This window comes from Stylophora pistillata, chromosome 8 (genome assembly GCF_964205215.1).
Source record: "Stylophora pistillata chromosome 8, jaStyPist1.2, whole genome shotgun sequence".
NCBI classification, from domain to species: domain Eukaryota; kingdom Metazoa; phylum Cnidaria; class Anthozoa; order Scleractinia; family Pocilloporidae; genus Stylophora; species Stylophora pistillata.
In genome coordinates, this window is record NC_142526.1 from 4,980,761 (window position 1) to 4,996,398 (window position 15,638).

Here is a 15,638-nt window from a genome sequence, read left to right on the forward strand (position 1 = left end):
AGCTGCAGATTCTGCAGCGGTGAAACGAGCTTAACTCCGGGATTGCTATTTTTAACGAAACTGCAAATAGCAAACGTTTTAAATTCCTATGTTTTGTCCCTGCAGAGAAAGCATGATTAACATTAGCGAAGTTAAATATATAAAAGAAATCCTATATACACGCTGCATGAGGTGAAATAGAGTAAGATAATTGAACGGTAAATACGTTAAGCCAATTTAAGCTGCTTTTTCCGCGATGTTTTCTTTGACAGGAAAAGTGTCTGAAACAAAATGCGTGTTTTAGAAAAAAAAAAAAGTGATTCCATAAGAAAAAAACAACACAAAGCTACACATTTTGTCGACTAAACTATAAACAATTTTGTTTACACTTCTGTTGAGATTGGAGGATTAATTCAAACTTCCGTAAACATATTATTTGGAAAAACACTGGCAGTACAATACTACGCAGTTCGTTTTAGAATTAAACCTGACTTGACTCAGCTTTGCGCTCGCTAAAAGGATCCAAGCTTGGATTAGAAACGTGCCGCAAATTCTTCAAGTACATTGAGATGAAATGAGGCTCGCTGAGCAGTTTTAAGCTATAATTCTAAACCCTTTGACGACTAAATGTCTCAAAAGGATTCTTAGCAGGTACTCTTGTGTAACAAACCTGGTGCGTGCGAGTCTTCTTTTCGCAGCGATTATTCCGGCAAATCACAACTTACAAAGCGGGTGCAAAGTTCAAAAGTTTTCACCATTCATAGACCTTACATAACTGCAGTGTTTTGTCGATAAAATTTTGTGGTAGAATAAAACGTTTCACATTCTTTAGTTTGATGCATGCAGAGTCGTTTGACTTTATTGACATTAGCAAGGTTAAATACGTGATAAAAAATACCACATTAGAACGACATGCGGCGAAAGGAAAAAAAAAGTACCTATGATCCAACTTGCTGAAGTACGTTACTGCACGTTGTTTTCAGAATGGAAAGAGAAACAAATTACAAGGTATGAGACAGTGGAATCTAACCAAAATGGATGGATTTCTTCATGTTTTGTGTCCTAGGGGCAACTATTTTGAGGACACCGGTGATGTTTAAGAATGAGACAGAACTGTTTTCATCAAGTTGGAGACAAAGACATACCAAAGCGAAAAAACTTGCCCACTGGCATACGATGAAAGAGTTCGATCTGTGAGAACCTAGCTTGGCGCCAGTTAAATAGATCTGCTTTAAAAAATACCGCCAAATTCCTTAAGTACATTTAAATCAGTAAAAAGGACCTCGCTGGGCAGATAACTTAAAAACTTCCGATTACTTTAAGGCTGTATCGCCTGAGTGACTTCTCATTAAACCACTTGTTGTCAATTCAGGAGATCGCAGCAATAAACACGCAAGCAAAAAGCGGGAAGTCACGCCGACCGCACATTCCTAGAGTTTTCCTTAAATGCTCCAACCGAAACAAACATCAAATACACTTTTTGCAACTAACATACTGAACTTAAAGATGAAGGCCTTGAAAAACTGATGTAAAACTGAAGTCATTTTATAGCAATAAATCTTCATCCACTAACGCATTGTCATTAGTAATTAGCTTTGTAATGTGTGGCGATCTTTGTCCCGTTGAAGGCTGAAATGAAAAGAGTTATTCCATCAAAAAATCTTTTCAGATAGCTGAGAAAAAGGTCGTATTTTTAAAACGTTGTTAGCAGATTCAAACTGATCAATTCAGGATTGAAAAAAATACGGATAATGATTATTCGTAAAGCAAACATAGAATTAAAAGATTCTGATCCGTTACAATTAAAGAATCTGTACATCTTACTTTCGCAGCGAAAATATGTGATTTTCATTACAGACTTAATTTTGACTCCGAAGACATCAAATGGAATTGGTAAACAAAGCAGTCTTCATGAAACTTCATCTTTTCAAAAAACCAAACGCAAGAAAAAATGAATCATCGCAATCGAAATGATAAGCACTAATTTGAAATCATTCAGTTGAAGATGACTTTCATCCTTTGTTCTTTGAATACGTGTTTTGTTGTCGTGAGCTTTGGGCTGTAAATCCGATATTATGACCACTCCTCTAACAAATTCGACAAATTTAACCTTTTAATTCTTAGAGTTGAAAATGTAGTAACTTCTACTAAAAATTTGAAAACGTTTACTACAAATAGTTGATGGAAATGCACAAACTCATCAGTTAGAGGGCGTTTTCTTCAAACAAGGCCGTAGTTTCCTGGCTGATTCGCGAAGAATTATCTCAGTAGCAGCGGGAAATGGGAATTACTGTATAATGAGATCACAGGAATAAGAGAATAAATGAACGTATCCCGAATTTGTCACCCAGCTATTTTTGTCTGATTCGCGGAAAGAAACTTATCTGGCATCTGAAGCAAGTTCATCCAACCGCAAACTGAGGAGATTTTCAAAGAAAGCTTTCTAAAGTTTAATCGATCAGGGACGATTGATCCGATCCCAAATTTGTCTGGTTAATTTTCGAAAACCAGAGTTTTTCTTCTAGGATCCTCGAAAACTTTGAAAGGTTGCATTTTTATATAGCCTCGTCGGCCACCGTACGTTTGTTTCAAACTCTTCTCTAACGAAACGAAAATTTTTTTGAAATTGATTGCGGGTAATAGTTTGTCGTTCAGATCCAATATTATTTAAACTTGATTTAAAACAGATTTTTCAATTTAACGTCATTTGTACGTCATTCATACGTAAATGCAACATTGGTGATTTTTCAACTCGATGATCAAATATTCCTTGATTTCTGTTGATTCTGTTACGGACACTTCATCGCAGCTCACATAGTAATTAAACAACGGCTCTTTCTTTACTTTAGAGAACATAGTTGAATAGAAAAATGTTTGTAAAGGATACAAGGGTACTTTTCTTAATTATCTAGTCTCATTTTCCTAACAAAATACAGACTTAGGATTGCCTACAATTTGTTCGATAAATTTCCCACTAAGATAGTAATGTTAATAATGCCGCGAAGATCGGTAACATTCCAAACGCAAAACTTCGATTTGAATTACCAAACTAGTCTCTTTTTTTCTCAAGGGATCGATTTTTTATCTGCCTTGCGGGTGATTGTTGAAGGATCCAACCGATATATCAAAACCGCTTCCTTCCGGAGGAGATGACCCCAAATCGAGTCCATTTAAAGGACACAGTGAGCTCGGAAATGAAATTGATTTGTTGGTAATTAAAGTCTATTCATTACAGCTGTACAATCTTCACACAAAAAAAAAATATACAAATTAAGACCTAAAGTAACAGGAAATCTTAAATCGAGCTTTCTAGAAGACAGTTGAGCACTCAAGGCTTAATGAATTAGTCATCAATTAAACGGCCCTTCAGAAAGAAAACCCAATTCCTAAAGTTTCGATTTCAGTCAACTCCATTTCGAAGCATCTGTTGGAGTCATGAAATAAACGCCTCTATCGCGGTGCTTCTGAAACACGTATTTAACAAGATCATTTTTTGCGCAATACCTACTTATCAGGAAATATAAGGATGTTCCGTCATTATTTGATTTATTTGCGCACATGAGCCTGCTGTTATGAGTTCAGTATCCATTTCAATCCTTAGGGCTGCCGGTAAAATTTAAGTCTTAATGTTCGCTGACAGACAGAAGTACTCGATAGTGATCTTTGAAGAAGTATTAAAATTATTTTCAAGGATTCTTTGTCGAAATGGCTCCCGCTACTTACAAAGAGTACTGTAACTGGAAGTTCAACTTTTATCTGAGATCAATTGGTTGAAAGGGCAGCTTGGAGTTTGAACAAGTTTGACTTTTTCCTCTTTGTTTTTCTGTTCCGCGAAAAACTTCTTCCAAAAAAGATAATATTAGATATGAATGCATTCTCGAACAGTTGTCACGTGACGTCGCCCCCAGCGCAAAAATGTAACGATAAAATTCTTGCATACTTTCAGAGAAAATTCCCACCTCGTACTTAACGCTGAGTTTCGGCCGCATGGCAAAACGTTTTGCGCACAATGATTGAAGAGATGGTTTTAAATAACTTCTTTCATCGGCGGTGTTTTGTTTGTTAGAAAACAACACCATTTTCTCTCCAGGAAGCTTACATTGTATTTCATTGTGTGAACATAATTGTCTCCCGTGGGAATTTGTGGCAACGTTCTGGTTCTTCCAAAAACGCAGTTTTTTTCTACTGGACGTGAAGGATCAAATAATCTTAAAACTGCAAAGAAAAAAGTTTCTTTTTCTTTAGTTTTTAGCAGTTACAGAAGACATGGCTTCAAAAATACTTGTTGCAAGAACTGAATAAAACTGCGTGTACTGTACATTAAAACGGTTTTGCAATTAGAAAAAAGTTAATTACTCCTGCATTTTGTTTTCCTTTGTTTTCTCATTTTTTGGCCCTTGGAGTGTCAATGCCTTTTTGCATTAAGAGCCACCACACAACAAACAAATATTGGAGTTTAGCTGTTTCCTTACAAAACCAACAGTGAAAGCTCAAAGTTCGGCAAGGTGATGCTATCAAAGCTATTATATGTCCTTTTAAAGTCAATATCAGATTTTTTAAAACACGCATAAGTGACTGAATTTCTTGCTATTGCCCACCGTAGAGTCAGCCTTTCTCAGGAGTTTATGCTTCCTTAATGTAAAATGAAAAAACTTTGAATGCGCCTTCCGCTATGAATCTTCAAGTTCAACTGTCAAGTTACTGTGCTACGCATTTGCGCATCGCATACGGTTTTTGCGCTGTATTTTCTCAAATCAAAGGCAGATCTCACCTGTAGTACTTTTGTAATGCAGTTGTTCTTTTTGGGTAAGAAGATTTTTTTGAAAAAAGCTTGTGTGGGTCCTTCGTTAAAGCAGCTCTCCCGACAGACTTAGCTTCGTAGTGTTCTGGCGCACGATTTGACTTCATCTGAGACCAGCTTAGATATTACCAAGACTTAAGTCACGACTCGCTTTCCTTCTGATTGGCCAGTGCAGCTAGAGGTTACATAACTTACTCAGCTGGATGAACTCAGCGGTAAGCGAGTTTGCCTTATCAGCAAAAACTGTTAATTTCAAATCGAAATTTCCAAAACCTTTTGTAAACAGTAAACAGATTACGCCTAACACAAAGCTCTTTTATCACCACAAGAGACCCTTTTATCGTCTTAAGTGGTCTGCATGATCCAGATGTGAAAGCAAATTATTGTTCTTTTAAAGTCTTTTTAAGTAAAACCCGATTAGAAGTTGCGATTGGCTATGCGCCATGGCATAATTAAATAATTATATCTTGCCTGTATCCAGTTCGCCTTAATAGTAACTGTACCCCAAGTTCGTGAATACCCTTTCCAAAACATGTGTCTTTTGGGGAAAAAAAACTTTAGAAGGAAAATTAGCCTCGAGCCCAATTAGCCGTTGGCGTCTAAAAGGGCGTATGGCGAATTGCTCTGTCTGTGTTCGGGAAGCTCTGTTTCAGATCTTAAAGGCAAGCTGCAATAAGCACGCGAGCTTCGAAACTTCACCAATTGTCTATCCAATTATTCGCAGACCAGCGAAGTTTTGCTTTTATTCAACATCAAGGCAACATTAAGCTCTTGTCGACATACATGAGAACAAAGTCGTCATTCCGTAATGACTAAAAGATGTCAATTCAAACGTGATAAACTTTGGTGGGCTTGTCAAATTAACCAAGTTTCATCCAGCTGGCAAGCTTAGGCAATATGAAGAAAATTCTGCTCAAAAGGAATTGGGTCATCTCCTTTGGCAACTCCATGGTTTTGCCAACACCAGTTTTAAAATCTTTCTTTGGAACAAAGCTTTGTCCATTGCGGAGAAAAAACACTTAGGAAGTTTAACACGCATCGAACGACTTTACGCATTGTTGGCGCCTAACAACTTCCCACGTGTATCACATCTCTATGAAATGATTGCATGAGCCAATTGATAATTTCCGCACGCTCTGATATTTTGGCAAAACACCGTTAATGTTATGAAACAAGGACACAGCATCACCAATGATAAAAGGCTTATCTTCTGCACAGCACCCTTACTTTCTTTTTGCGTCAGGGTTAAAAGAAGATATTACCGCAATGAGGCAAAACGCTATTCTTTTATTGAACCACCGTTTTAGAACATTTGAAAAAAAAACATTGTACCTAGTTTCAATATCAAAACAATATTGCTGAATTTGTCATTCAGTCAATAAATCAATTCTCGCGGGCTGTTCATGAAAAGGTCAGTTACGTAATAATGAATAAGGTCTCCTTTGCGGTGAACGTCAAAACTGTTTAAATTTTTTTTCTTACTTTCGTACCTTTTGATAGCTCACCATTTCTCTTTTCGCGTATATTGCCAAAATAATTAGCAGTAATATTTCAAGTTTGCATTTGTCAATTAGTTTTGTCTTCTCGATCCTAAGCACTTTATGTCCTCTTCTTCTCCTTGAGAATCTGTTTTATAAACCTTCCGCGTTTTAAGTAGCTCCCCTGGTCGCGAAAAATTCAGGCGTAATTTTCGACGTCCTCGTCTGCAATATGTTTTAAAGTTTTCCAACCTAATTATCCATTCTCGTTCTTTCCTGATTTACGACTACCTCATTCGCGTCATCCTCTCAAAAAGAGACACATTTTTCAACCTTCTTTGAAATAAAGTAGCGTCGTGTATCAGAAAGAAACAACCAAAAAAGTTTTTCCCGTCTTATGTTGAAAAATTTCCTTTCATAGGCGATGTTAGGCACTTTTTACCTCGCTCATCTTGTTATTTCGCTGTAAAAGTCAAACGAGATCATACATTTTGAGGGCTTAATTCAATTGGCAAAGGAAGCTAGCGATTGGGAATTATGTTTCAACAAGTGTACTTTGGACAAAGTACAATTAAATCTCCATTCATCACGAGACATTATACTATAATTTGACGTCAGACCCTTTCTGTGAATTTGGACTTTGGACTCATGAGTGGCACGTTTTATTCGGGATCGAGAGTCGTGTTATGACACTGTGTAAAGATCTTTAGAGGTGCAGTTTGTAGCAAGGATCACCGGTTCATGGGTAAATTTTTCTGTTCAAATACATATGCGATATGGAGAAGATTTTAACAGTAATAGATCGCTTAGACAGCTTCTTGTAGAGAAAAGGAGAGCTGGTACTTGATTAAGATCATTTTTTTATGGACATTTTCAGTGCTGATTACATAATACATTGGTGTCTTCGAAAAATGTTGGCAATCTGTGGACAAGCGAGAAGTTGTAGGATGTGACACTGGAAGATTTAAAGACTTGAGACTAACCACGGTAACAGTCGCAGCATCGAACAATGGGGTGAAAGTTATGATAGCGTGCATCGAGCTGTGAACTAGTCGCCTGAAAGAGCCTGGGCAAGAGGGATGAAAGACAAGTTCGTGTGTAGCAAACATGAACGCAAAAATAGATGCGGAATAGGTAAACATCCATCAGTTTTAAAGACTTCTGATGATGATAATGCGTCTCTTAAGTTTTGCTCGAAAAATGTCCGTGAAAAACATGCACAACTTATGGACACCGAAATGATTGAAGGATCCGGACGAGTAAGACTATGGCAGCAATTTTAGTGAATCAATTATTACAATGATCATCTTTAAAGCTCAGTGCTCACAACTCTGCCAGAGGGTTCCCAGAGACACACAATTGGTCACTCTACTGAAAAGTCAGCTCGTAAGTGTAGGTTAAACAGCTATGGGATCGTTTTGAGAGCAATATCCAACTAGTACACTGGAGGAAGCTAACAATGCTTTGCTCCTGGTTCTGGCTTTAAAAACTTGGCTAACAATGTTGAAGAAGAGCAGTCCCTTCTGAAAATAGAATTTAAAAGTACTGTTGAACCTCACTCTTAGCCGTGGATCAGCTCTGTTTAGAGGACTCTGCTTCGATCTCAGCAGCTAACAAATGCTTGTGTAAACTTTGAATCTGCTACATTCATAGAGGATGACACCTCCATTCGTGGAACATTTTATTAGTCTTGAAGTGTAACATAAATGGAGATGCCATTTTCTGCATTTTTGAGGATGAAAGGAATGTAAGCAACTAAGAGAATACCGGCAGAGAGCATCATCAGTACAGCAAGGGAATACATCTGCGAGGAGATATCCTTAAGAAACCAACGAGCCGGCAGCGTGCAGAAGACATTACAATTCAAAAGTCCTCAACATCCATTCCGCTAATTCCCTGGACAGTACTGTCAAAGGAGAGGAACAGTTTGGACAAAATTGCATTCGGCTGTGCATTGGTGTCAGGGATACCTTTAATCCTACTAAGTGGTGTTGTTTTCCTTGCATCTGAGCAAAGAGGTTTTTTGGGTCATTAAGAATGCTTTTCTATTTGATTTGGACAGGGATGTTAGCCTGAATAACTAATAAACGTCGAATGGTAGAGATGGGCAATAATATGTAGTTCATTTCTTCTTGATACAACGAAGCACAGACACAGCTGCATGACTCTCGAACCAAGAGAGCCAGCGCTCAGCGCTCAGCGGCTTGAAGACGACGAAGACAAGCAATGTAGAAATCGGCAAGCTCAACAGAAGGCGAGAAGAATAGCCAGGCAACCGTTTGGTTGGACCAAAAGCTTTCACCTGCCTCACATGGCAAAAGAATATCAGCATTCTTAGAAGAAATAAAACAGCCTGCTCTCGTATCGGAAATTGGCCAGTATTTCGTTATTAGCCATAAATTCCAAATGGTTTTTTAACGTGTATTTCAACCTTCTTCTCTCGTCGTACCGAGGCATTTTCCGGCGAGAAATGCTCAACCAGTTGCTATAGAGAGATGATGATAGCCAGGAAGGAAATTGGAATTAAGATGTATGCAATTTTTTGGGACGTTGCTCGGTAGGCGGCGTGGAGACCAGTTGCAGAACGTCTCAAAAGTAGTGAGCTGAAATGTAAAATGCATGATCTCCTTCAGTTGTAGCGTGGCAGCACTCAGGTGCGTTCATGGCTCATAAAGCCAGATTATATTCACATTGTGGCAACCTGAATGGACGGCAGGCGCATGGGAGTCCATTCTACCCAATTTCTGACCTCTAAGGCGTAAGCATATATCACAATGTATGAAGCAGTCACATGTGTTGTACCAATTTCTATACAGAAGGAAGATGAGCATATCGTGATCTCATTTGAAGACTAAGACTGACAGGTATAGTCCACTGAAAAGCTGCAGTAGAAGCATAGCGCCTCGGTTAGCGATGGAGCCTTTTAGAATGAGCGAAGTCAGACCATTTTTTTTTTCCATCGCAGAAAGAAAACAGTGGAGATAGAATTGAATACTTCGTTTGGAGTAGAACGCGACCAGAGATTAATCTTCAAGAAGACATAGAGAGGAGATGGGAACCTTGTGATGCTTGGAGTCGATGCCAGCATCCAAGTGGGCACATCTGGCTTTTTCTGCCTTTCGTTGATACAATTGGAGAATTTTTGTGTATAGTATAACTGTCTCAAACGAGATATGATGTTAGGTCTCGAGGTCAAGCATAGCTTATCAGCACTAATGCACAATGCAATCAATTAGTCTGTGGGAATTGGAATTTGTGAATACTCCATTTCTAACGCATTGTTGTGGTCAGTGCCTAATGAAAAATGATACCGGATAATTGTCATGTCCTTCAAGGGAGCGATAAGTTAAAGAAGCTGATAAAATCAAGTTTCCTTTTCTAATTCTTGTACTGCAATGTCAATGTGCTGATAGAAGGGTAGAGCAAAAAAGATTGGAACGAGAAGGCAAGGAAATTCACACAAAAGAGGAGCAAGAAAAGAGAAGAAACAGGAATAAAAGGGAAATCGAAGAGGGGAAGTTGGCGAAGAAAATCAATGACGGAGCCAAGAAAAGACAAAGTAGAAGGATGAAAGAAAGAAAGAATACACACAACTAATTCAAGTAAAAGGAAAGGTAAGAGGTTCGGTGAGGGGCCAAGAAATGTATTTTTTTTTTGTTATTGATGTTCTTGAATGTGTATCTGTGATTTTGCCCTCTTTTTTCGATGTGACTGTTCCTTATGTTTTTTGGATAGAAATATTCTACAGAGAAACTTCAATCATGTAAAACATTCAAAGAACGTTTTCCCTTGGTGCATTTACAACAAGATCACTCAAAGCCGTGTCAAAACGTCAGTGCCATTAAAATCTCATAGATCATCACTTGTTGGTTAAAAGCTACACCTCAAATTTTTTAGGGCAAAATCGAGACACTAGTTTTTCAAAAAATGGTTTATGCCGTTTGATCATTGTCGGTCGACTCTGATAAGCTCTCTCGCATACAATTTTAAAAATGGCGGGAAGGGGTGTCTGAGAAAATTTGCTAGATATTTCGCCTTGTTAGAGAGATCGACGTGGACATGAAATATATCCCAGCACGGTATCTACAGGTTCCAGAGAGTTCAAGCGTGCTCATTTGACAATCCAGACAAGCCACACCCATAAAAATCTTGTGATATAGTGATGATTTTGCCACAATTACTTCGTAACAGCCACCTCACTGTGACAAATTTAATCATTTCCTCAGTCTCGTTCTGGTGCGATAGCGTGTACAACCCATGGCAAGTGACCAAGCGAAACTCGCGTGATGACTCCTGCAAACGAACGTGACTTAGTTCGATTCCCCGATGTGCACGCGATCTCAAAGTCAACATCGCACGATTAGTTTCGAGAAATACACATGTACCTTATCAGACCCCGGGATTTTATACGATGCCTGAGGAGTCATTCTTCCACAATTCACTACACTTCAAAAGTAGCACATCTCTTAAAGTGGCGCATTCCTCCACAAAAGATGTTTCTGATTTCACGAATTCTCCTCTTAGGAAATTTCTCTTTGATTTTTTTCTCCCAAAATAATCGAGCTGGATAGTTGGTAAACCAAATATGACGATTTGCGCTAGGCAAACTGTATCCCACTGGGTATATCGGAAAACACCCTTCAACTTGGTACAATGTTGCAAATTAATGTTATAATACGTGATCCAACATAAATGGCACCCCACTAACCGTGATGTACCGCCTTACAATTTTTTCAAATTATCTGTTTCAAATTTTTCTGTGGCAGGTATATTCACGGGCTAGAATAGTATAACAGTTACAATAATTATCATCACAATTATTTTCATATCTGTGATCATCTATATCATTCTTATTTTTATTACCACTTTTTCCATAATCTCTTCCCAGTCCACGTGAAAAAAAAAACAACAAAAAAACAGATGAACGCTTTCTTTATAAGACGATAAAGCTCAAAGTGTATGTCTTTGTCATCATTGATTAGTACATATCTATCCTAATTATTATTAATGTAATTACCACGGCTGTTGCACAGAATTATCAGCAAAATTTCGTTTTTGCTATTTTTGGTCTAACATATTAGTCACGCGATACAAAAATATTCCTGGCATACTTTCAGCTGTTTTTTGATTATATCGCGGAGTACATCTGTGCTCTTGCTATTAAAAATCTCTGCTTTTTGCTAAGCAAAAACTGCTTGCGATTTTGGTTTAAAGAAAAACCTATGCTGGAACTGCACAAGTTTTCACTTCTTTCAAGAGTTTGTGATGGCTATGGCAAGTTAAACACAAGATGGAAGCAAATCAACAGACAAACACGCATCTCGAAATCAGTGATTTCGAACAGTGAACAAGTTAGTGTTGCCTCTATTAGTTGGTATCTAACTTGTATGAGAAGTTAGCCGGACACCAAACAAATTGTAGTATTCAAATGAACTTATTCTAACAAATTGAGAAATAAAGAATGGAAAGATATCTTCGCGTCAGACAAAATTTAAGTTCATCAACCTTTCCTTCTCTAGCGCAATAACTAACGAATACCATAGCAACTTGCGTTCACACTAGGTAAATTCATCCTCATAACCACAAACATTACAGAAATCAATTTTAAGTACCTTTTCTGAGACGCTTTTGGGTAGCAAAGCTTTTGATCTTTTCTCCAGTTTGTGCCTTTCAGGGCTGCAGTGGTGGATCCCCTTGAAAAAAGGGAAGTTGCCACTCGCGTACTAGTACTCGAGAACTTTAACTGCGAACTTTAACCTGTTCCACTCCCTTTAGTTACAATGTAGCTTACTTTTAATTGGTCTATGTAGGGGTCTGTATCATGCGTATTAAATGACAATAACTATGGTCAACTAAGCATGAAAAAAACAATTATCCTCTTGAGTGATATATTGAATTTCTGGAAAAGTCATTTCTGAAAGTCATGTGAGTTTACTTTGTTATCCGACGATGAAAAAAAATTGCCCTTTGATCTCATTATGTAACGCAAAGCATTACGTAAGAATTCCATTGCACGCGACCTGGAACGTGCATACAATCGCAGTTTTTTTTTTTTTTCTTTTTTTTTTCTTTAAATGGCGATGACTAATCGTTTCATTATCTTTATCATAAGAGCCCTTCCAATATCATGTTGTTGTGGTTGACTCCCTGGGGACATAAGCTCATTACCCGCTGGGAATGTTATTTCAACATTTATGGAACCTCAATGGAGTTAGGATCTGTATGAAAGCGATCCTCGCAGTAATGAACACTACTTAATGTAATAGTGGAAACAAGTCCTGAAATATAAAAAAATTAGGTCTGTACGGGATTTGAACCCATGACCCCTGCGATACTGGTGCAGTGCTTTACCAACTGAGCTAACAAGCCAACTGGGAGCAGGTCATTATGGTGGAGTTAGGATCTCTTCATACGAGTTAGGTTGGCCCGCTCTGGAGAAAAATTCGACGCGCGAAAAATGGAGAGCAGAACAAATACGCCATGCGCACACTTCCGTACCATTTTTCGCGCGTCTGTCTTCTCCCTCGTCCCCATCAACCGTTTTGTTCCAAAGCGTGACCGATATGTTATTTCTCAATCAAAATCAAGCTTTATTAACGGTATCACTTCATCAAAAATTAAATATGCTCTTCCAGTGGGCCGTTTACATAACAAAAATTTTCAAAGAAACTACATTAATGCTAAAATATTTCTATATATTAAGAAAATCTATCCTATAATTAATTACAGAAGAATCAATCAACCTTAAAGGTACATTAGATAACTAAAGTAAATTCAATCTCAACTCCCTCAAGGCAATCCATGGTTCAAGAAGACAGGGCAGACTTGAAAGAGTTAAGGTTTATTTCGTCTTTAAGCACATTTTCTAGGCCATTCCACATGACTGCTTCCCTATAGCTAAATAAAAGCCGGCTTAGCAGATTCAGTACGGAGCCTTGGTACAAAAATGTTGTTCGAGGCACCTCTCCTCACTATATCATCAGGTTGACAAGCAGATGGGTAATGAAAAGATAGCAAAACATCAACCAGCGAACACTGTGTGACTTATCATTACAGTTTCAAAGTTAAAATTATTAGAAATATGTGGCCGGGATGGTAACGAGAGATTGTTTTCATATCATGCAAATGGAAGGGATAACTGAGAGCCTACAGGGGCTAGAGCCCAGTCGACAAGGCTGAAGCGCTCGGTTTTTAATATTTCGCCTCAGGTGGCTTACCTTTCTGGCCTGCTTTTGAAGGAGGTTTGATCTAAGAGAACACAAAATGGCGAGTGTGTTTGGTAACTAGGATCTCACATGCGTGGCGAGCAATGTGGAACATGGACTGCGCCTTGTTCATACTGGGAACAAGGTGAATTTTGTTAGAGAAGAATGGTCAGGTCGGTTAGGAAAATCTGCTGAAATCTCACCGGATTCTTTCATTTCTACTTTCTGAGACTGATGCAAAATTCATCATTCGTCATAAGAACAGGGGGGTTAAGTAGGAAATCCTCTCAAGTTAACAGTATAAGTGAAATCAGGCCTCAAAATGATCATGCAAGAAGGGTCATAGCTAGGCTAAATTGCTTTATAAACAATACCAGTTTAACTGAATACAGCTGTTTCCGACAACCTTTCTCGAAACTTAACAGCTGTTTATTGTACCTTGAACTGTAGCTGCATAAATGTGAACGATGGTACTCGCGAGGGCCTTGGATTGCCTTGAGGGAGTTGAGATTGAATTTACTTTAGCTATTTAATGTACCTTTAAGGTTGATTGATTCTTCTGTAATTAATTATAGGATAGATTTTCTTAATATATAGAAATATTTTAACATTAATGTAGTTTCTTTGAAAATTTTTGTTATGTAAACGGCTCACTGGGAAAAGCATTTTAATATCTAATAAAGTGATACCGTTAGCAAAGCTTGATTGATTGATTTGATTGATCGATTGTCCTTGAGTTACGCCGACTGTTTAAAGAATTCGGAAATTTTTAATCGATTATAAAAAAATTATTCTGAGATCGCTCAAGTTTCAAGTTTTCTTTAAAGCTGCGCACTGTGACTACCCTTAAAAAGCTCGCGCCAGATGCAGAACTAAAACTGATCGCGACTTGTCCAACAGAGTTTACCCGCACCTCAGGGATTTTGCTTTGCTTTTTTATACTTTGAATCCTTTTGATAATAGTTTCCTTTCTTAGATTGGCCGTTGTGATCAATCAATCAATCAACAACTTTATTTAAGTGTCTAATCTTCTAGCTTGCCCTTAGGCCTACTAATCGGGGACACTACTTAAATTACTTATTAATGATAAATATATTTTAATAATACCATAAGATAATAAGATTGAACTATTCAAAACTTCTTCAAATATATACAATAGTCGGCAATATACTTAAAAATACACATATGCAGTAAAAACTATGTATACAATTTACAATCAATCAACTCTACAAGTTATAATATTTTCTGTTTATGAATTATGAGTTACACAGGTGGCACCTTTTGCATGCGTTTTCACTAACCAATTCGCTCAGATCTTTTTTCCTTATATTTGCTTTGAACTTTCTTAAGGATGTCTCATTTCTGTCGTTCATGCTCAATTTTGACCATAAAAATGGCCCAAAAAATCTGAGGGAATGCTTTCCGTATTTGACAGTTTTTACCCTTTGAACGTGAAAGTCCGAGTTCCTCAAGTTGTAGTTCGAAGGCGATGGCGAGAAGAGTTCTAGTATATTGTAAGGCAGTAATCTATTCCTGATTTTGAACATAAAGATGGCGATATCTTGTAATCTCATGTTATATAGACTAGTCATTCCAGCGTGTGTAAGAAGGTCACTATAAGGAAAGATTCCATCTTTGAAGACTGTACGTAGACCTCTTTCATTAATTCTCTCTAGTTTGTTTCTGTCACTTGCACGACAAAAGTGCCACACCATGCTACAGTATATGAGATGGGGTAGAACTGCAGTTTTATATATTCGTAGTTTTGCGTTCATCGGGATTAGAATCTTTGGCCTTTGTAGAACACCAATCATTTTACTGGTCTTTATGCAGACCTCTGATAAATGCTGCGAGAAACTCAAGTCTTTATCCGCAATAATTACGCCTAACAGTTTGAATGCATCGGTTAAGTTGATTCTGCAATCATCAATCACTAACTCCGTTTGTTGCGTGTCCCTTGCTATAGCCATTGCTTGGTATTTGTTATAAATGTAATTTCTGACGTTTGAGTGACATGGGAACGAATTAGTCAGAAATTAATATTCTGACGGCACGTTGAAGAGGTTCGCGTGGTATCACGGTAGTTTCGGATTATTTAAGCGTTTCGCGGTAATTTAACTCATTCTAGATCGGTCAGTCTTAGGTTTGGCCACTTTCTTTTTTCTTATTTAATGT

The 15,638-nt window shown here is 37.9% G+C and overlaps 2 protein-coding genes across 2 annotated transcripts in view; both read right to left on the minus strand.

Moving 5' to 3' along the window:
• LOC111327115 (uncharacterized) overlaps positions 1-4,906 on the minus strand; it is a 12,203-nt gene extending 7,297 nt beyond the window's left edge. Inside the window, exon 1 of the mRNA XM_088731952.1 lies at positions 4,751-4,906. Within this exon, the coding sequence (XP_088588078.1) occupies positions 4,751-4,887 (137 nt within the window). The 5' untranslated portion in view covers positions 4,888-4,906. The remainder of the gene's footprint in view (positions 1-4,750) is intronic.
• The window catches only part of LOC111327114 (insulin-like peptide IlO1_i1), a 26,803-nt gene extending 14,685 nt beyond the window's left edge, over positions 1-12,118 (minus strand). The window contains exon 1 of the mRNA XM_088731953.1: positions 11,871-12,118. The gene's annotated coding sequence lies outside the window, so the exon portion shown is untranslated. The remainder of the gene's footprint in view (positions 1-11,870) is intronic.
• Positions 12,119-15,638: the final 3,520 nt, after the last annotated feature.